Source organism: Syngnathoides biaculeatus, chromosome 13, assembly GCF_019802595.1.
Source record: "Syngnathoides biaculeatus isolate LvHL_M chromosome 13, ASM1980259v1, whole genome shotgun sequence".
NCBI lineage: Eukaryota > Metazoa > Chordata > Actinopteri > Syngnathiformes > Syngnathidae > Syngnathoides > Syngnathoides biaculeatus.
In genome coordinates, this window is record NC_084652.1 from 6,538,782 (window position 1) to 6,561,525 (window position 22,744).

The 22,744-nt window shown below is 43.2% G+C and overlaps 1 protein-coding gene across 10 annotated transcripts in view; it reads right to left on the reverse strand.

Annotated features, from left to right (window-relative positions):
• The window catches only part of LOC133510363 (receptor-type tyrosine-protein phosphatase F-like), a 419,886-nt gene that overhangs the window by 50,363 nt on the left and 346,779 nt on the right, over positions 1–22,744 (reverse strand). For 9 of the 10 annotated variants that reach the window (XM_061838181.1, XM_061838180.1, XM_061838176.1 and 6 more), the window contains 7 exons: positions 16,538–16,564; positions 12,087–12,204; positions 10,239–10,811; positions 7,815–7,915; positions 5,722–5,975; positions 4,409–4,487; positions 2,612–2,839 (listed from right to left, as the gene is read on the reverse strand). In XM_061838181.1, coding sequence (XP_061694165.1) covers positions 2,612–2,839; positions 4,409–4,487; positions 5,722–5,975; positions 7,815–7,915; positions 10,239–10,811; positions 12,087–12,204; positions 16,538–16,564 — 1,380 coding nt within the window. The remainder of the gene's footprint in view (positions 1–2,611; positions 2,840–4,408; positions 4,488–5,721; positions 5,976–7,814; positions 7,916–10,238; positions 10,812–12,086; positions 12,205–16,537; positions 16,565–22,744) is intronic. The other variant, XM_061838183.1, reaches the window with a different exon arrangement.

Sequence of the window (22,744 nt, forward strand, 5' to 3'; positions counted from 1 at the left end):
ACACATTTGGATTTCATTTTTTGTTTCCTAAATGATATCGCACTTATCTTAAAAAAAAAACAAAACGAAAGAAGCAAGCATTAATCCTTTGTTATACAATTAAATATTGATTTAAATGCTATTTTTTTTGCATTCGTTTTTTTATTTCTTTGAAAAATGTCAAAACTGGAGCCACAAAAATAGCAAATGCCATTGTCTTTTTTTTAAGCGTAATAATAAATCCCAGTTCAAACCGCTATGGTTGCACTTGCCTGCATTCTTTCCATCCATCCATCCATCCATCCATTTTCTTTTGCCGCTTATCCTCACGAGGGTCACGGGGAGTGCCGGAGCCCTATCCCAGCTGTCAACGGGCAGGAGGCGGGGTACACCCTGAACTGGTTGCCAGCCAATCGCAGGGCATAATCAAGACAAACAGCCACACTCACAATCACACCTAGGGGCAATTTAGAGTGTCCAATTAATGTTGCATATTTTTGTGGAATGTGGGAGGAAACCTTAGTGCCCGGAGAAAACCCACACAGGCACAGGGTGAACATGCAAACTCCACACAGGCGGGGCCGGGATCGAACCCGGGTCCTCAGAACTGTGAGGCCACCACTTTACCAGCTGATCCACCGTGCCGCCGCCTGCATTCTTTATTCCCTCAAAAATAATAATAATAATAATTATTGACGAATCTTTCATCTATTGAATCATTTTTCAAGTTCCATTGGAGAACATTTTTTAATTATTGATGTTGCACTTTCCTAAAAAGAATAGCGTGGCGTGTGTATAGGAGCAAAAGTATCCAATTAGCTATTTTGGGGGCTTGATTTAAAATGCCCCCCCCCCCCCCCCAAAAAAAAAAAAAAGCCTCCCATTAAAACCAAAGTTACGTATCAAAGTGTGACTTTTGCCGTCGCATGGCACACTTTACATCTGCTGCGAATGTCGCGGCGAGCCCCGATTTGCACCCGCTCGCTCGGGGCGAGGGGGGGCATCTACTAAATATGCATGAGCGCAGCGGCGCAGCAGCCCAAAGCAATCGCCGCCTCTCATTCTTCCCGGAGTCAAGTTCTAACCGTCCCGCGAGGGTGGCCGTGGAGAGGATGGGCTGGCGCTCATTTTGATGTGTCCACTTAAAAAAGCAAAAAGAGTCTCGTTTCTAAATATTGTAAGGAGCATCTCCGAGGACACGGTGGGGCCGGTGCGGTGGGGGGGGGGGGGGGGGGGGGTACATAGCGGACAAGCCGCAATGAATTTTAGAGGCGGCTGCATTAAAGGCTAAGTGGCAATAAAAACAAGTGCGATTTAGCTCGCCATCGCCGCCCGTTTTGGACACGCTTTAGCGGCGGCGTAGTTAGAGCCTGGGGATGGCCGATAAACTTAAAACAGTTTGTCAGACACGAGGAGCGCCGAGCCGGGCCGACTCCTTTTTAATTTGGCCGGCGAGGAGAAGGCTCTGGGTCTGGAATTGAAAAACTATTCCTACTTACGCTGTCATAAATGTCATCAACGAGTTGCGCTCGGGGGAAAAACCGCAAAGCATTCAGGATTTATCATCAACGTATTGATCGGAACAGGCGGCGCCTAACGAGTCCTCTGTTGTCCTCATTTAGCTTGAACAAAAAAAAAACAAACAACTTTGTTCCTTAAATATTCTGAACAAGTATACAAAGCTAATTTTTGAAAAACATAATCATAATAGTTGATATTTTTCTAATTTGTGCATTTTTTCCACAAGGGTGCAGTCGATCAGAAAAGGTAAGAGTGAGACCGGTGGAATGTATGTGCCGAGGAAGTGACTTTTAAAGGTGTTTTTATTTAACCGGCCCTGTCAGTGCTGCGCCAGCGTTAGAGCTGTGCTAGCATGTTGCTGCTGTGTTACTGCCGTGTCTCAGTGATTTTTAGCAGTATGTTTTTTTTTTTAACCGGCCCTGTTAGCGCCTCGCTAGCATCAGCGCCGCATTAGCATGTTTCTGCTGTGTTACTGCCGGATCTCAGTGATTTAGGTATGTTTTTTTTTTTTTTAAACTGACTCTCTTCGTGCTGTGGGAGCGTGTTGCTACTGTGTATTTTCCGCGGCTGTTTTTATTTTTACCGGTATGTTTTTTTTTTAACCAGCGCTGTTCGTGCTACCGTGTTGTTGCTATGTTAAACTACGCTAAGGTATTAAAAGTTTGAAAACTCTGTGTAACGTCTTTCTTTATAAATATCTCGTGTTTCAATGTGCGCACTTGCGGCTTAAACACCGGTGCGGCTTATGTATCTACCAAATGGTATTTCCTTTACAAATGTACTGGGTGAGGCTTATAATGCAGTGCGCTCTGTCGGCAGGAAATTACGGTACTGAGAGGCCCTGGTTTGGGTCACACTGAAAGTCTAAATTGTCCACATTGGGTTCAATGGAAAAACTTTCATCCCAAGCAGGAAACGGGTCACTTTTTGTGTCCTCTTTGCCATTTCAGGCTAATTTGAGGAACAGAGATGTCCGTGCTGGAGCCTATCCCAGCTATCTTGGGATCCGCCCTGAACTGAAAAATGTTGCCTGTATTCATTCAATGGTCAAAAGACCATGAAAAAAAATAAAACCAACATTTGTAATTAAATGTGCGCGGGTGCGACTTACGTAATTGGAGGCGCTGTCGGTTCCTTCGGAGCGCAGGACGGCCAGCACGAAGCAGACGTACTCCTGCCCGCTGGTCAGCGGCTTGTTGTAGAAGCCGTTGTAGCTTTTCTCGTCGCCCAGCGTGAAGGCGGGCGGCAGCGAGGCCAGCTTGGCGGCGAAGTACGGCTTGGACGAGTCCAGGTGACGGCGCCGCCGCCGCAGCGCGAGGCCTTCGCTGGATTTCAGCAGCTGCAGGAAGAAGAACACGATTCTTTTGTGTCATTTCGCAAAACTTCCCGACGATACTTTGCGTATTTACGCTGCACGAAGCACAGCAGCCGAACGTCGACGAAGCGGCCCGATTTCCTGAAAGACGACATCACGCGTCCGCTTGGCGAAGTCAACAAAACGGGGAGCACTGCGGCGGCATTTTGTCGCGTGTCAAGCGCCGCTCCAGATGCAGCTTTATTAAATGATGATGTCGCAGCGAGGAAACAATGGCCCGCTCGCTGTTTAATGACTCAAGGAGGCCGCTCGCTTTCTCCGCCAGCCTTGTGCTTTATTTAAATATGCTGCTATTAATATTCTCGCTGTCATTACGCTTCAGTCCCCTGGTGGGACGGGAAAATCTTTATTAAAAGGAATGATAAAGTAGTCGTGAACACTTTATGGAAAGCTATGATGTCGGCAGGTTTAAGCAGGCCAAGCTGAAGGCTTTATAAATGCGTTTTCAATCAAATTTAAGACCTCTCCATTATGCGATGTCGCTTCGATGTGACGACAAGATTTCGAATTTTGAACAAAGGTTGAGATAATATATAAGGATTACATTCATATATATGTATAAATTAACCATACAATTACAGGATTTATTTGATTCCACAATGCAATAATTTGTAATCCATTAATTATGTTTATTTTATTGTTTACTTTATTTGTGTTTATGCATATGAATTCAATTATCATCTTTATTTATCATATTTATTTCCTGATAGCATTTAAGTGCTTTTAAAAAGTTTTATCCTATGACTTATTTTTGCATATATTTTATTTCATTTTGGGATTTATCTTCATTTATTTTTTATTTATTCTGCAGTGATGTTTAAGCGATTTGTTATTTTGTTATGTACTGCGTGTATATCTATTTGGCAAATTGACAGATTTATTATTACATATCTTGTCATACATTGCACCAATAATTTTATTGTATTCACTTTAATGCATATATTTATTCAATTGTGTTGATTTTCAAGAAATTGAATAGCTATTTGCTTTATATACGACTGTATGTATTGATTTTAATACATTTTTACAATTGATTTTTCAGTTTCATTCCAATATTTCAATAAAGAACTTTGACATTTTTTTCATTCAATATTTTCGGATATTTAAGTGATTTCTTTTCATATTCATTCTGTAAATGATTTTGCAATGATATTTAGCGTACTTTTGATTTTATTTTGTAATGTATCCAATGTATAATAACAATGTAATTACAAACTACAACAGGTGACGCTAAGGCTAGCCCTGGCGCTCGTATTTTTCCCATGAAAGCTTGGTCTTAATTCGACTGTATCTATTTCTATTGTGCAGGACGATGTGTAAGTATTCCTTGGTATGGTGCACTGAGCAGATGGGCACAGTCTGCAGACCTGGCACGCAATAATTAGCACCCCCCGACTGCACCACCTCCACCGCGCTCAAGCCCTGGAGAGCGGTGGAGATAATTGGTAACAAGCGGACACTTCCCGCACAGTCAGAGCTAATGGCGACCTTTCACCCGCCACGTAACGTGCCAATCGGCAACCGGCTGCTCACCTCGTCCAGCTCCATCTCATCCGGATTCTTCCAGCGCCGGCTCGACTGGGACACGGGCAGAACCACGATGTAGTACCACCTGACAGCAAACATAATGACACCTAATGACAAACGGGAAAGTCGTTCCAAGGTCGAACGCCGGCAGACGGCATCCTGCAATTAATACTAAAACGAAATCTGGCCCAAATACACACACACACTGTCCCAGCCAGATAAGCCCGGAGTGACGCGAGCCACCCACAGGACTCGTGAGGTTAACGGGGCGCCCCCTGGAAGACGCCGCTAATTGCTGTCATTAGCGAGGCCTCAAACAGGGCCAAAAGTGAACTATTTAGTACGGCTGGGAATTGCAGTGCAGGGAATCAATATGGGCGGCACACGGTGGCGCAGCTGTAAAGCATTGCCCTCACAGTTTTAAGGTCCAGGGTTCGATCCCGGCCCCGACCGTGCAGAGTTAGCATGTTCTAACGTCCGTGCGTGGGTCTTCTCCGGGCATTCCGGTTTCCTCCCACATCCCAAAAACATGCAACATTAATTGGATACTCTAAATTGCCCCTAGGTGTGATTGTGAGTGCGACTGTTGTTGTTCTCTATGTGCCCTTCGATTGGCTGGCAACCAATTCAGGGTGTACCCCGCCTCTTGCCCGATGACAGCTGGGATAGGCTCCAGCACTCCCCGCGACCCTCGTGAGGATAAGCGGCTAAGAAAATGGATGGCTGGATATACTTGAACCCCAACTAATCCTTTTTTTTACCTGGCTCCACATTGTAGCTAAAGCTAAAGAGAAACAAGCAGGGGTGTCAAACTCATTTTCGTTGGGATATTGCAGTTACGGTTTCCCTCGGAGGGCCCTTATGACTGCAAAATCATAAAAATCTCTGACCGCCTTATCATATTTACACGTATACTTTATGAAGTGGTTTTAGAATCGTAAATCAAGGGAAGGGTTTTTCAACTTGCGTGGATTTTTGGCAACACAAAATTGTTTGCGATATCTCAACGTTATCATTTAGGATGTGACAATGGGAAATTTGGGTGCAGATTTTTAGCTAAAATCGTGGAAGTCTTTACACATGATTTGCCTCCGCGGGCCATATAAAACCACGCGGCGGACCGGATCTGGCCCCCGGGCCTTGACTTTGACACCAGCGATGTACAGCCTCAATAAGCGTGTTACTATGAAGCTGTAGCGGCTTATCTTTTCCCAGGAAAAGTTCCTGACCTGCTGGGGCGTCGGTGCACATTTCCCATTTGCCTCTTGTCACGCTGCCCCGTCATCAAACCCGTTTACATTTGCATGCATTCCACTTACCTGACACGCGTGGTGGTCTGGACCTTGGGCAGGTTAACGGTCATCTTGCCGCCCTGCGCCTGATGGGAGGCGTACACGGGCTTGGTTTTGATGAGGTCGGGGGCGGTGCGGATGGACACCTGCTGCTGCAGACCGCCGGCGATGTTGCCGCGGCTGGTCAGCACGAAGGAGTAGTCGGTGTCGGGCTGCAGCTGCGTGATCAGCTTCCGCTTCAGGTTGCCCTGCACCTCCACGCTCTGCTGGTTGTACAAGATCTGGAACGGTGACACGGCCGGTTAGTAAACGCCGTTTACGGTAAAATACGCCTCTGGGCGAACACAACCGGCTTATTCCTGATGTCACGCCACATAACATAAATAGAACTGAAATTGTCCAAAAAGTAACAGTAAATACATCCTGCGATATTTGTATAATTCTGTGATAACTCGGCTCATAAAGCAGTCATGAAAACAGGCTTCGGTGTAAATAATCCATCATTAAAAAAAATAAATAAATACAGATCAAGGTACGTGTTTGGATGCTAAATCCATTTTCAAGCTTTTTGACTGATCTTTAATATTAATTAGAAAACATTATTTCATATCGTCTGTCAAAACTGGCACCAAACCTACAAAAGATAGAGTAGACCTTTTTTCACCACAAAATAAGGGTTTGTAACTTATTCTAATCTTCAAGTTATCAGCAGTAGCAAAGGAGCTGGTTTGTAATAATAATTAAAAAAAAAAAAAAAAAAAGCTGAGGAAATTAGCTTTTTTTTTTTACATGGCATTCATCATTCACTCCATGAACTTTGTCCTCTTATCCCATAATCACAACAAAGACCTTTCTACGACCTACCGTGAAACAAACAATAATTCCCAGGCTACAGAGCGCACCCACAGTGAAACACGAGATATTTACAAAGAAAGATGGTACTAACACTAATGCTAGCGCCGCCACGCTAACGCTAACACTAGCGCCGCCGGACTAGCAGGGCCGGTTAAAAAAAAACGTACTGGCAAAAATCACTTAGACACGGCAGTAACACGCTAGCGCCGCATTAACAGGGCCGGACCGGTAAAAGTCACTTCCTTGGCACATATATTCCACAGGTCTCACTCTTACCTTTTCTACTCGTATGACCCCTTGCGGCCGTTAGAAAAAATGCACAAATTAGCCGCATTACCGCCAGAATTGCACAGTTGAAAGCATGTAAAAAAGTTGCAGTTTATAGGCCGGAAATTACGATACATAACGTGGTTAATTGTCAGATGCGATGGCATTTCTCTCCCTCACAAGCAACCCGACGAGCTGAGAGTCACCCTCAAAATCCTCATCATTTCCTGCCAAGCTGAGCTGGTCTCAAATAAAAAGTGAGGCAACGCTGCCATTTTTAGGGATCTTTACCTTTTCAGGTGTTTACAAACCTGAATTTCACAAAAGAAGCATACTTCACCCCTTTGAGAAGAGTATTTGAATCAAAATTTTAGCGTAAAACGGCCGGATTCCACATTTGACAAAATAAATGTCTGCAGCAGTGAATGAGTTACAGCAGTCACTGTGATTTGACGGGCGCGCATGTGCCCACGCGCCATCACACTCGCAAATCTGGACAGTCGAGCATGAAAAACCACGCGTATGAAATCTGTTACCTGTAGAAATACATAGATATTGAAAGACGTCACTTATTTTGTATAGTCTTGACCAATGTTACCTCTAAGCTGCGCCACTGCGCACTTGTCGCACATTCTCAGCGCACATGAACACCGATCCAGCACAGTCAACCACAGCCAGACGGCTTTTTTTTAACACGGAAGCACACGGTCTTTTAACAACGAGCTGCTGCTCAGCCTACTTCTATTTCCTAGTTTACCTGACACCAGCCCCATCCACTCTTACAGAACACACACCTGTAACTTTACATCTGTGGGCACGACTGGTGGACAACACCTGTAACTGTATATCTGCGGGCATGACCGACCCACTCGTACATTTTTCAAATGTGAGTGACTGTTTACGGTGCTCGTTTCTCTCATCGGGTATTCAAGATATTCAATAGAAATCCATAGTTGGACTGCTGATGACCGCCAAGGTCCGACGCGGTGGACACTCACCTTAAAAGGCACTTGGGACTTGTAGTTCGGCGGAAAATCCCAGGTGAGGAGCACCGATGTCTTCATGACTGCTTTGACGCCAAAGTTCAGTGTGGGAAAATCTGTGAGCAAATGAAAAAAAAATACTAATAATTTGGATGGGTATCCAGCAAAACACTTACTTTTAAGAGACAACTCTTCGTCATTAGCAAAGATGCCAGAGTAGCGTCGAATTAGGAGAGCGAGCATCGTTTTCTACGACGATAAGGAGCGCGAGGATGTACCGTGGATGTGATGGCAGGGAGGATGGTGTGACTGCAGCATGTAATGAGATTAGTCAGCCATAAATCAATAAACACACACGCGGGGCGCGGAGGAGTGCTCGATGGGGGAAGAAACGCTACCGATAGAAGAGAAGAAGAGGGCGGCAGCGTTGACAAACGCGAGCAGGTGACGCGACGTCAACACACGGAACCTCGCGTTTCAAAGACCGATTAGATGCGTCTGTTAAGCTGAAGCTCCTGTTTGGGTAAATTAATTTGGGGGAACGCTCAAATGCAGCCGGCATTTTAAAATGTTGGATACGCTTGGCGACAGATTCCCTTTATGAAAATAACGACAATTGACACAATATAAGACTTTTGGAAAACAGCAAAGACAATTGATGTGTTCAAAGAATCCGATGTACAGGTTTTGGGAAAGGATTACGATTTAAGCATATAAGCGGTATTTATAGATGGGATTTACAGTAACATGTTTATGTACATTTTTGGAAACATTGAAGACTTTTGACAGTGTTCAGGCATTTTTGACCTTCAACGACCCAATGTGTTGGGAAAAATCAAAGACCACCGATGTGTTCAATTACCTTCATGGATGGATATTGGAAAAAAACAAATAGCAAATACCGTAATTTCTCGAGTATAATGCGTCCCTAAGTATAATGCGCATCCCCAAAGTTGACCTAAAAAAAAAAAACCCTTCTACCAATGTACAATGCGCACCACCAATTTGCCGCTACCCACATGCTCAGAATACTAGAAATGATCTGTATTTATATTTTGTAAGGTTTGTACAAGTATTATTTAAAAAAAAAACGGTCCGTACAACAATGATTAATAATAATAAACATTGTGCACGTGCTGATGTAGCGGTAATATAATCTCGGGACAGGCCACAGGACACGCTTGTAATTGTCAGAACAGAATCCCTCAACCAACTAAAATAATTGCTCAATGACGGGACAACATTTTAATACTGTTGATAACACATATTCCAGTCTTAAAAATATAAATTATTTAACACTATTTATTAAGCACTGCATTAAATATTTGTGCATAAAACGTTTGTGCACAGAGCAGTTTATCCACTACATTACACATCCTTGGCCAAGCCTTCAAAACAAGCATCTGACTCATCTCCAATCTGAAAAAGATCCATCGTAGCTTTATTTGGTGCATCGTGTGGAATTCATTTTTGATGACTTGAAATATTTCTTTAATTCCAACCTCTCCCCCACCGCTTGGCTCCAATCAGTAACATCTTTCACTATGGCGTCAGGTGGCTATCAAAACAGCGTTAGCTCAAACCATGTAGAAATGACATTTTTAAAAAAGGGAGCCCTCTCCCGTTTTTTTGAATGTCCCCGTGACGGTCGTATTACGTAGTTATAGCGCACGTTGTTTTGATACCCACCTGAAGCCATTGAGGCGAGCTATCGTTGTTTCGGACTGCAACGCGACTTCCGGTTTAGCGGCGTCATCGCCACGAGTGATGACATATTTCTTTTCAAAGCAGCTGCACAAGTAGCTGTTGTACTCTACATTTTTTGCCTTAGTTTAATTTTAAACAAACTCACGGGCAGTCGTTTCTTATCTTTGATGCAGTAGCAACAAACACGCTACGCTAACAATTGTAAAATGCAAGCTCCCCGAGGAGCTCAGAGAGCTCAGGTTGGGGCGCACATTACCGTAATATATCTAAATGTGTACCATAAGACACCGAATATCATATGTATACATTTTTTACCGCTTTATGTACCTGTATACGACTATGCAATGTGATTGTATTTTGTATTTTTCATCCATGTCTAAACGTAATGCGCTCTTATTAACTTTTTGAAAACGTTTTGGGAAAAATTTGCACATTATTTTCGAAAAATTACGGTACTAACTTAAGTTTTCAGTTGAAGTCTCCAGTGATCCTCAGATAAAACGTTTTTGTTAAGACAGAATTTTCATATCTGTGACGTTAATATCTTTGATGTGATATTAAATCCGATAGACATGAGTTACAGAGTTTTATAAAGATTGCAGCTCTTCAATGAACCTCATGTGGCAAATAAAGACGGGCTTAAATAAAGTCAATCGTTTTTTTTTTTTTTTGGAAATATGAGAAACCGTTAAGTGTAGTCTCTAAGACGTAAGCGGTTCTGAAGGTCCGTACCATTAGACATGGTCCTGCTCTGGATGCTGGGACTCAGGGGTCCTGCGCCCTTGCTGGTGTACGCCTGCACGCGGATGTCGTAGGTGGTGTCGGGGTTGAGGCCCAGTATGGTCATGCGGTTGTCGGCCGTGCGGTTGGTGCTGTTCTGCTGGCTGTTGATGTCCCGGTAGACCACCACGTAGTAGACGATCTTGCCGTTCCTCTCGGCCAACAGGGGCGGGTCCCACGTCAGCTGGGTGCTGGACTGGGTCAGGCCCGTCACCTGCAGGTTCAGCGGGAAGCCCGAGGGCACGTCCTCGGGGGTGCCGATCTCCTTGGTGTAGGGCTCGCCCACGCCGGCCCGGTTGCGGGCGCTGAGGCGGAAGACGTAGGTGGCGCCCTTGTGCAGCCCCGTCACCGTGTAGTGGTCGTCGGTGCTGCGCAGCTCGCGCGACGTGAACGTGTTGTCGTCGGTGCGCTTGTACTGCAGCTGGTAGCCCATCAGCTCGCCCACCATGTCCTTGGGGGGCTGCCACTGGATCAGCGCCGTGTTGCCCATGGTGGCGCTGATCATCATGGTGGGCTTACCTGGCACTTCAAATATAAACGCAGATTTTCTCACCGTTGGCTCATTTGTACGAAAACAACAATTTCATTAGCGTGAAACAGAGTTGGGTGGGGATGAGATTCGTGCATATTATGGGCTGTTGCCATAGCTCAGCCTCATGAGAGCTTTGAGTTGTTCTTGCCGAAAGTGAAATGGCATCATTTGAAACGTAACACAAAGTGGACGTCAAATGTATCCCGACGCTCAGTTCCAGACTTGTCTTTCTCTCTTTCCGTGAAGAGACTAAGCGAGGTTAACTATCGGATAATTTCAGAAAATGCAAGCGATTAAAAAAAATGCATTAAATTGAGTACAGGGGCCTAAGTTGCAGCGCTCAAGTAATACCCCATTAGATGTCATAACTGAGGAGTTTGCAAAATAATACAGAGATGAGGGAAAGGGCCAGGTCAGCAAAAATATCCAGAACTATTTTTTTGACATGAAAGCACATTTTGGTGTTTTTGAGGAAGGTACCCAGCGACAACACAGAGCAATGGAGAGTGTGGTAAAGAAGTCAAGAAACGGGTCCAAGCGGGGTGGAACAGTTAGCGGAAGGTGTCTGGTGTTCTATGTGAAAAGAAGAGTCTCCGCTAGGATGAAGGGCAAAGTTTATAAAACAGCGGCGAGGCCGGCCGTGATTTACGGATTAGAGACGGTGGCACTGAAGAAACAACAGGAAGCAGAACAGAAGATGTTGAAGTTCTCGCTCGGAGTGAGCCGGATGGATAGGATAAGAAATGGGCTCAGTAGAGGGACAGCCAAAGTTGGATGTTTTCGGAGACAAGGTTCGAGAGAGCAGATGTCGATTGGTTTGGACATGTCCAGAGGCGAGAGTGTGAGTATATTCGTAGAAGGGTGCTGAGGATGGAGCTGCCAAGGAAGAGAGAACAAAAGGAAGACCAAAGAAAAGGTTGATGGATGTTGTGAGGGAGGACATGTGGACAGTGGGTGTTCGAGAAGAAGATGCACGAGATAGGCTCAGATGGAAAAAATGACACGCCATGGCGACCCCTAACGGGACAAGCCGAAAGGAAAAGAAGAAGAGGAGTTAGGTAGGCAGAGATCTGAAACAGATTATTTGGATTTGTACTCATTTCAATGGGGAAAGTCGATTTGAGATAGTGTTTTCAGATACACCCGCGGTCACTGAACATATCAGTTATATCTCTAGGGAGCTTTTTGCGGTGGAAAAAACAACAACATAAGAAACCAAAACTGATCTGTGGTATGTATAAAGCGGGGGTGGGGGTCCACAATCTTACCTGCTCCAGTGGTGGTGACCAGTTTAGGTTTGCAACGAGGCCCGTCACCCCTGGTGGTGTACGCCGCGACGGCGATGGAGTAGGTGGTCTCAGACTGCAGTCCGGTAATGAAGGCCTCCTGCAACGTGGCGACATTTGCACCAGCCCAAATTAATCGACTACACAAAGAAGCCTTCTCAGACGAGCGCCCGCAAAAAAAACTGACGACCCTCCGGCAGCCGTCGGGTGTCCTGGGAGAATCTGTTAACAACCCCCCCCCCGCACCCTACCCCAAAACAACATCAATATTCCAAAAGGCACACAAGCAGAACCAGGAACTTTTCCGTGGAAAACTCCCCCGTTCAATTGAGAGGCACACTGCAAACCCCCCATAACCCCCGAAACCGAATGAACGAGAACATCACGAGCGTGTCGGTGTCGGCCGAATGGAGACCACCAAGTTGTTCCGTTTATTCATCAAATGTTACAACCTTTGTTGACAGCAAATTGAATAGTAGACATTGATGAAAGACATTCAATGTCATAATTCATATTTCAGGGCATGAACTCCCCTTTTATTTGAACTTCTATGGCAAAAACACTCACACGTGGTGACTGTTTAAAATGCTGCTGTTTAAAATCCTTCCAGGGGGATTCAGACTGCTTTATTAGACGCAGAAACAGGAGAAACTAAAAATGTGTGAAAATATGTATCTTTTGTTGACAGTTTATTCTGTGGTTTTCCATTCAGGACAGTCACAGGAACACGGACACGCTCGTGGAGCAGAACACAGACAAACAAAGAAACGTTGCACTCAGGAAATTAAAAAAAAAAAAAAAAAAATACAAGCACACGCGAGTATCCAGAAAGTGCACAAACGTGCTTTTGAATTTTGTTGTGTACGCAAACGCACGCACACGCGCAACGACTTGCCGCCTTTACGTGGCCCTACAAGCCTCCCTGCTGGGCGCACTCTACCCAAAAGAACTGAAATCTTTCTCCATCTCCAGCAAGGAACTGTAAAAGTCCAACTTCTCATTACTATGAAGACTTTTAATGACATTATCATAGCAGAAAATTGGAAGGAAAAAGTCCACGAGCGTTTATTGGCAGCCTTTTTAAGGCGCATTTGGCACCCCGACCACTTTAGAGAAATAGGCTTGCAAATGACTACAAGCATAGCAGAAAAAAAAAAAAAAACGTTTGAACTTTATGGAAGCAAGTCCCATTACTTTAATCATGTAAAAATGACTTCAACAGGTGGCATTCACACACGCACACACACACGCACATTTTGCTCAGCCAAGGTTGAATTAGCTCCGCTAACTTTTTTTTCCCCCTCTCCAATTTTTTATTTTTTTCATCAGGAGCAAACGAGTAAAGAGAAATTCAGTCGCGGAAAGAAGGATTTCATTAATTATTTGGAATTAGTACTTTTCCCTTCACTGAACAGCAAATATATTTCAATTAAATATAATAAAGACGTATTCATTTATTGTATTTTATTATTATTTTTTATTTAAATACTATTACTAACAGTTCTTTTATTTAAATCTACTTTTATTTTTTAGAACAAGTGAAATGAATAATAGTAAATACCAACAAAACTTGTATTTATTAATAATACATAAAACATTTGAAAGAAACATTAATTTCACAGTAATAATAAATATACATAACATTGTTTTATAATTATTTAATTTATTTATTTTACAATTTCTGTTGTTACTGGATTAGTTGACGATTCATTCATATTTTCATATTCATATTTTCATTATTTTGTTATTAATTTAAATTTAATTAATTTCTTTTTTATTTAATATATTTCTTTGTATCCATTTTTTTGCCATTAGATATGATGAATCACATAATGTATGTAGTTTTTATTCAAAATCTGAATGTATTAAAGAAATCAATGTTTAGTCATTAAAAGGGAAATATGATGTATAAATCAATCCTGCAAACAAGTGTAGAGAAATTCGAACAGCAACAAATATATTTCAATTAAATATAATAAAGACATTATATTCATTTATTTTATTTTTTATTTAAATACTGCTACTAAAACTAATTTAATTTATATCTTCTTTTAGTTTTTAGAACAAGTGAAACGAATAATAATACCAATAAAATTTGTATCTATTAATAATACATAAAACATAATACACTTGAAAGAAATTTAATAATAATAATAATAAATATATGACATTGTTTTATAATTAATTCATTTATTTATTTAACATTTTTTTTCCAGATTAGTTGACAATTCATATTTTTATTCATTTAAAAATTTATTTACATTTAATTACTTTATTTTTAATTTAATATTTATTTTTAGCATTTTTTGCCAATAAATATGATGAATCAAATGATGTATGTAGTTTTTATTCAAAATCGGAACGTATTAAAGTAAATAATGTTGTGTCATTAATAAGGGAAATATGATGTCTAAATCAATCGTGCGTGCAGAGTCCAAAGCCAAGATTTTGTGCGACTTCATTTGCGCGACAGACGGTCAACCGCTTTTACACACAGGCGACGCGATGTCGTACAAAACAACGACATTGACGGCTGTTTGTTACCGTGACAGCGCTCCACTGCGTAGTCTGACGCGCGAGCAGTGAGCGGCGCCGCGTTTATCATAAAACGCGTCGATGAAGACGCGGCAATAACGAGCGACAAAAAGGGGTCGCGCGCAACGTCGCCATGAAAAGGTTGGCTGTCCATAGCGGGGATGATAAAACGCGCAGACGGACAACACGTTCACTTTTAAGTGACTTCTCCTGACGGCGGGAAAAGGATACACGCCGGACGTCACGCGAAATGGCCGCCTCGCCTTGCCATTAGACGGGCGTGCAGTCATCAGTGAGGGTCTTCAAGACTAAATATAGACTACGCGGGGAGGGGCTCGCCAAACGACGGGCGTGATGAATCCAATTTGACGGCGATAAATCTTTCCCAGGCCTTTTTTTAACGAGGTTTTATTATGTCATCGCTGCGTTGTCTTATGACTCAATCGAAGCGTAGCGGAGTTCAAAGCTGGCGGCGAGCAACACGACAGAGGTGGAGTCCGATCGGGCCCGCTTTGCTCACAAGCGGGAATGCTCCAAGACCGGATTGTGCGTTTGTGTAAATCAGAATCATGACTGTATTTATAGTTGGGCACCAAATTATGCATCATTTTGGCCCCGAATAGTTTGCTGCCTAAACGGCCTGTCGGTGAAATCGAAATGTGATGTAAATCGGAATAAATGGTACAGCGTGTTCAAGTCAATTATTTTAACTGGAGAGGCTTGAATTGCAGCAATTGTACATGAATATGAATAGTTTGGGTGTGAACTGAATTTGGGCAGCAAACTAAGTGGGCCTGAATTTATTGGAGATGAATAATTTGGGATTTCATTGTGTATATATATACACTGGTACAGTCACACCAGTTTAGGTCTGGAATACAGTAAAGCCTCGGTTCTCGAACGTCCCCGTTTTCGAACAAAAATTTCGAGATTTTTTTGCTCCTGTTTTCGAACGAAAATCGGTGTTCGAATGCCCCCGACAAAACCCCGGAAGCAACATCTCACGCGGCGCAAGCAGCTGACCCACCCATGACGTGTTTTGTTATTGTCAATTCAAACACCCCCCCCCCACGAAAAAAAAAAAAAACGGAAATGACATAACAACCAGTGCACTTTTGTTCTTGTGTGTAACGCAGCCTCTGTACAAAGACGTGTCCCAGTAGTGACTGTTGTTTTGTTCTTATCGAGGACTACTGTATTATCCCTCCAATTGTGGCTCCAAAGAAGGCAAGTTGCTTGTTTAAAGTTATACTGCACTTTTGTTAATAAAAAAAAGTTTACAAGGCTGGGGCCCGAGTCGCTACAGAAACGGCAATGCGCTCCCAGCCTAGCATACTCTACTACTAAAGCATACATTTTAAGCAAAAAATAAACATATTTCTTAGATTATCTTATTATATAAAGTATTTAAATTATACATATATTTCTACTATGCAGTTTATTATCAGGAAAAGCTAAAAAAAATGCTTTAAAAAGCCAAATATTTTAGGCTTGGAACGCATTATTTCTTTTTCCATTCATTGTAATGGGAAACGTTTTTGAACAAATCCCTTCTCGAACAGTTTTCTGAAACGGATCGTGGTGGAGAACCGAGGCATCACCGTACCATTTTTCAAAATACTTTTTTTTTAGCATTTTCCACCATCTAAAACTAACTTTCTCAAGCGCCAAACGTCTTTTGCTGCGGCGACAATGCGTGTCGTGAGGACAAAAACCAAACGCCCTTAAGGCGCGCCACGCACACAGTCATACATTTAATCCAAACACACAGAAAAACACACATACAACACCCCCAAACTGCAGATTGGGACCCTGTAAAAAAAATAAAAATCCAAACCAAAACCAAAAAATAATAATAATAAACAGCAAACCCAGCAGCACACATGAGGCTTACTCACATGCTCGGTGAAGTCCGTAATATTGAACTGATGGGAGAGAAGACAAGACACACAGGACACAGGGTGGGGTGCAGGGAGGAGGAGAATGAGTCAAGAGGCAACACAACGAGGCACGGGAAAAAAAGCGCCAGGGCTTTTTTTCCGCCGCGAGACAGGTGAATGGAGGTGTCGCGCAGAGGAAGCAGCGGAGAGAGACGGGGAGGAAAAGGCAGGAAAAAAAAAAACAAAAAAAAAAAAAGTCAAGGTCGGGAACGATTGTGAAACTTTGTGGTGTTGTGATGCACTCACTGCCTTGCTTTGCCGTCTGCACATCAATTCTCATGAAAACACGTTCCCATACATCTCTATTAGCTGCGAGTGCACCGGACGTTTCGGGACGGGGAAAATGTTCCCTTCGCGCCCCCACCCCGCCTTTTTTAAAATTCATTACATTTCAATATGTTTTCCAAATGTTCCCCCCTTTGCTCGCCCCGGGAGATTCCCAGCGGACGCAGGAGCCCATTTTCCCGCCGCCGGCTCCGACGCCGAGCGTGAAATCTTATTACCAGCGCCACTGTACTCGCGCCCCCGACATCAAAACCCGTCCGTGCGGAATGCCAACGCTCGCCGTTTACCGGCAAATCGCTGCGTGGTTCAACAACTCGCGGGCCGAGTCGACTGATGGGCGACGTCGTGGGGGGGGGCACGGTGAGGAATTTTGGGAGTACGTGGGTAGGAGGAAACGGGAGAGGAACGAGGAACGTGCGACGTTCGCAAAAATGACCTCGCCTCGCGGTTTAGTCCCGGTATTCTGACAGACAGCGTAACGTGTCATCTGGAGTACACTAAATACTGTAAAAGCAGTAAGCATACACATGGGGATTATTATGATTATTTTATTTTTTTGCTTCTCTTGTCATAAGTTGGGAGTGCTCATGTTTTAAAAACTCGGATAAGCTGCTAAAATTTGGTTCGCGTGCAAAGCGAAGCAAATTACTGTCACCTATTGGTGGTTCACTCTGTTGTACCTGTGCTCAACTGTGAATCGGTGTCAAGGAAGTACATCAAAGTGATATATCTCGACGGAGAAACTCACATTTTTGTATGTCAGGGAGGGGCCAAGTTTAGCCAGGGTTGTAAGTGGATGTTATGGAGTACATGTGTATTTCCAGTATAATCATACCACTTAGGTGGCACGGTGAAACAGCTGGTAAAGCGTTGGCCTCATTTCTGAGTTCAATCCCGGACCCGCTTGTGTGGAGTTTGCAAGTTCTCCCCCGTGCCTGTCTGGGTTTCCTCTGGGCACTCCGGTTTCCTCCCACATCCCAAAAACATGCAACATTAATTTGATCCTCTAAATTGCCCCTAGGTGGGATTGTGAGTGCGGCTGTTTGTCTCTATGTGCCCTGCGATTGGCTGGCAACCAGTTCAGCGTCTAGCTCGCTTCCTGCCCGTTGACAGCTGGGATAGGCTCCAGCACTCCGCGTGACCCTTGTGAGGACGGATGGCTGGATTATACCATTTATATGGAAGGGTAGGTCAGTATGATGGAAAGAACAAGATCCCGGATTCAAGCGGCCGAAAAGGTTTTCCTCGGGTGGGTGTCCGGGCTCTCCCTTAGAGATAGGGTGAGAAGCTCGGTCATCAGGGAGGGGCTCAGAGTAGAGCTGCTGCTCCTCCGCATTGAGAGGAGCCAGATGAGGTGGGTGAGGGCATCTAATTCGGATGCAGCTCTGGTGAGGTGTTCCGGTGCGATGGTCTGAGCGCTCCAGTTGCTGAAAAGTCTTCTTGACGCGCATGCGCATATATTTTGTAAACTTCCGGCCAGTCTGAAAGGTCCCCATCCATGCGTCAACGTGTGCCATTCGACAACTTGTCGCCGAGTGTCCAAGTTCGCTATTGTTGTGTGTGTGTGAAATGTTTCAAGGAGTGCCTATATAAGGACGAGAATGACGGACAAGGAGGCTTCTTTTTCCGACCTCACCGCTGCTCAGGGAAACTCCGCTGCTTGGAAGACCGCCTACACGGACGCCGGCTGTGTTTTGTTTTTGGACCGGCTGGAACTTTGCTAACTCGGAATACCCGCAGGGACAAACATTTGCTCGTTTGGGAACACTCGTTCAACGATGGTGGCTATTCGCCGTTGTGGCTCAACTACTCCGTTCTTGAACGTCCATTTTCTGTTAGCTATTTTATCGCGTTTGTGTTGTGTTAATGTGTGTGAGATTAAATTGTCAAAAACGCAATACAACTTCCTCGTTGTATTTTGCTGGTTTGACCAAAGGGGACGTTTGTCTAAATTCGCACGTAACACGATGGAGGTCTCAAAAAGACGAACACAGCGAATGTACGTATATGTGTATATCTTTTTATCAACTTTTGTTTTAAGGTTAGGATATAACGTATGTTAGCTCCCTCTATGAAGAAGGAGGAGGAGGAGGAGGAATGACAGCGGCGGATTTCCCAGTAAACGTCGGCTACGTACCCAGAGTTCCCCTCTTAGTAACCCATCCGCATTAATCACAAGGAGACTTTTGGGCACGGGGGAGCGCTCAGACCGTCGAGTCCCAGGACACGCTGGAGAGACTGGGTCTGTCTGGAGGAACTGGAAGAAGTGGCTGGGGAGAGGGAAGTCTGGGCGTCCCTGCTAAAGCTACCCGGCCCACGACACGACCTCAGATAAGCGGTAGAAAATGGACGGATGGATTCACAGTGTGACTCTACATGGGCTCCCTCTAGTGGTATGCAAAAGAAGTACAAGTACAGCTTAGTTGTATTTACCTCTGGTGCAATACACTTGTCTTTAATCTTTACCTCCAATTTGTATTTAACTCTCATGTGCTGTACATTTCACGTGAAGTATTATTTAGTTTCACGGAACCGTGATAATCAATCACTTGCAGTTTTTTTGCTACTGGGGGCCGGGCTACGGAATTACCGTATCCCACTTTAAGCAACCGAAATATTAGGACCAACTCTCAGCGTGACGCGCGGCGCCCAATTGTTTCATTTGTCTCCCTCGGGCTCGGCGTCTCGTCTTGAATCTCTCTCTCTTTTTTTTGCCTAAACTCGAGGCGAGACTTATAAATCACCTTGGTGCCCATTTAGATTTCCGACGCCACGGCGAGCCGATAAGCGTCATCGCCGCCGACGGATGCAAATGTGACGACACGGGCTGAGATTTGCGGCTACCGAAATGAGAGCGAGGCGGCGGCGGCGGCGCCGTGACTTGTGATGTGGAAGAGAAGGAGCTGTCATGATTGATGGAGTGAAACGGGCTGAGGTGCTCTCTTTTTTTTCCTTCTGTTTTCCATTTCTATTCATCTCCTATCTGAGGCGGTGAAGCGAAACACACACAATCACCCCCACACACACACGCGCACGAGAGCCTGCATAAACATGCGTGATCTGCGCAAACGCATGAACGGTCAAGGAAAATGGAGCCGAGAAAGCTGGGGTGGTGAATGTGGGCAAACACGGGCAGAAAGTCGAGAAAAACACACGGGCTGATGCATTTGAGCACAAAGCACAACATTTTACCGTGGCTGTTCTTGATTAAAGTATGATGGAGTATGCGACTTGAATTTTAGCACCTACGTTGACCACCTTCATAAACATTGCACTTTGCATTTTTCCAGAAAATGGAAGGAAATCGCGTGCTTAGAATTCATGGATTTACGCACCAAAACTGAACGGGTTCTACGTGGAATCAATCATCAGGGCTTGTTCGGTGAATTCTCCATGACAGAATTAACTTAAAATTAGACTGTGGTGCAGAAAAACGCCACAGAAGGGTTAGCGAACTTCATGTGGTTTGTTTGTGGTTGAAAATACTCGCTGTGTATTGTTGAAGGTTACCATGAGTGACCAAAAGTGATGGGGCAGCGAGAAAGCGAACCACAGCAAGAAAATGCAGACTTTAGAGCAGGGGTGCCCAGACTTTTTTTTACCCCAAAATCTACTTTTCAAGCAGCCAGCCTCTCGAAAGCCACCAGCAACGGGGGTGGGGGTGATGATGCCAAACCATTTTAAGGTTAATGTTATGTTGCCTCCTATATTTAAAAAATACAGAATTAGCTTTTTGTGCACTGGATTGTCTGTGCTTTCATCGTGGATCAGACTGTGCCAAGGTGGAATTTTAACATTACACACCGTCTCATCCTGCACTTTGTACTTGGGGCTTCAGACCAGCCCTTTCCCACTCGGAAAAGAGAAAATCTCGCCCAGTTCAACCACTTTTTCTTCGATTATTCATATACTCCGACAGTCATTGCTGCATTTCTTTTTTAACTTTCTCCATCAATATCGGAAGTAAACATAAGCAGCATGTCTAGCTCGTCTTTGCTCTACGTCGCCCGGACTGTGTTGCGAACTAAACCAGCGGTGGTGGACGCTGCCATTGTAACACATATTGATGGGCTGCTTAAGTACCGTAACATTTGTAATTATGAGTGTACGTCTTTAGCGAGAAAGTGGAAAAACAGCAACAAAATACAGACTTTAGAGCAGGGGTGCCCAGACTTTTTTTTTTTTTTTACCCCAGGATCTACTTTTCAAGCAGCCAGCCTCTCTCGAGCTACAGATGGGAAGGGGGGCTACCTCGACTTTAAATGTATAAGGGAACAGTTTCCGCGTAGTCACATTTCGAACCCCAAGTGACCTTTTCACTGGTTAAAAAAAAAAAAAGCATTCGCGAGTAGAGCCAAGGAAGCACCCCGCAGTAGAAAAGGGCCTTTTATCGCAGGTGTGAATTGCCTAAAGGTTAACGGGAGTGTGAAAAATCAGTGGAAGTGGCCCCCGTCCGTCACAGTCGAGGGAAAAATGGTTTTGATAGCATCGCGCTGTTAGCGGCGCTGGCCTCTTGGTTTAAAATTAGCATGGAGAATGAGGGTGCCGTGTGGGTTGGGGCTTGAAGAGAGGTGCTTGGAGCACCTACGCACACACACTCACGTACACACGCGTACAGAGCGCTACTTGCGGTATCGCACCGAGCGGTAGCCGCAGATAAGAGGCGATGGCGTTGCAGACGGAATCCGCTGTCCAATCGCACGAATGTTTCTGATCAAAGAATGTTTTTCACTCTCTTTTTTTAATTTAATCCTCTTTGGTGTGCCAAAAAGGTCAAGGGTCAATGTGATCTGTGGGATATTTTACTACGAAATGAATACATGTCACTTCTGCGTCACTTTGCAAACCCTTGTGTCAATTTAATAGTAAATAAGAATAATACAAATTATTTTAAATATACAAAATTGTATACACAATTAAAAAAATGAAGAAATACGGTCATGGCAGTTAATTTAATATACCACGTAAATATAACAAAAAATAAGAACAAGGCCCCTAATAAGAAAAAATAGATAAATATTTATCTATTTTGAAAATGTTAAAAGTTAAATGTATTTAAATTTTAATGAAAATATATAAAAACAAGACCATCCTAATAAAAAAAATCGATGTAAATCACTTTTGCTTTGAAAACCCTTGTGTCAATTTAATAGTAAATAAGAATAATACAATTATTTTAAATGTACAAAATTGTGTAAACAACTAAAAATATGAAGGAATAAGGATATGGCAGTTAATTTAATATACCATGCAAATAAAAAAAAAGAAGAACAAGACCCCTAATTAAAAAAATAGACTATTTTGAAAATGTTAAAAGTCAAATGTAAGTAAATTTTACTTATAATATATAAGAAAAAAAGGCCATCCAAATAAAAACAATCGATGTAAATCACGCTCGCTCTCACTTCGGAAACCCTTCTGTAATTTTAATAGTAAATAATAATAATACAAATTATTTTAAATATACAAAATTGTATATAAACAATTTAAAAAATGAAAGAATAAGGTCATGGCAGTCAATTTAATATACAGCAAAAATAAAAAAATAAGAACAGGGCCCCTAATTTGGTTTATACATTCATAAAATGCGCATTTTTCCTTTGAAAACAAGTTAGGACCATTGTTTTCACTCCCAGGTAAGTTTAATTAGTATAAATAAAATTTAATCTAAATCTTAAAACCTAATTAGAAAAAATAGATAAATAGATAAATCTATTTTGAAAATGTTAAATGTATTTGAATTTTACTTTAAACATTTAATAAGAAAACGAGGCCATCCTCATAAAAAAATTATGTAAATAAAAATTAATGAAAAAAAAAACAGAAAAAGCTGCCCTATTTTTTTCTTACACAGGAAAAAAAAACCCTGCAAACTTAAAA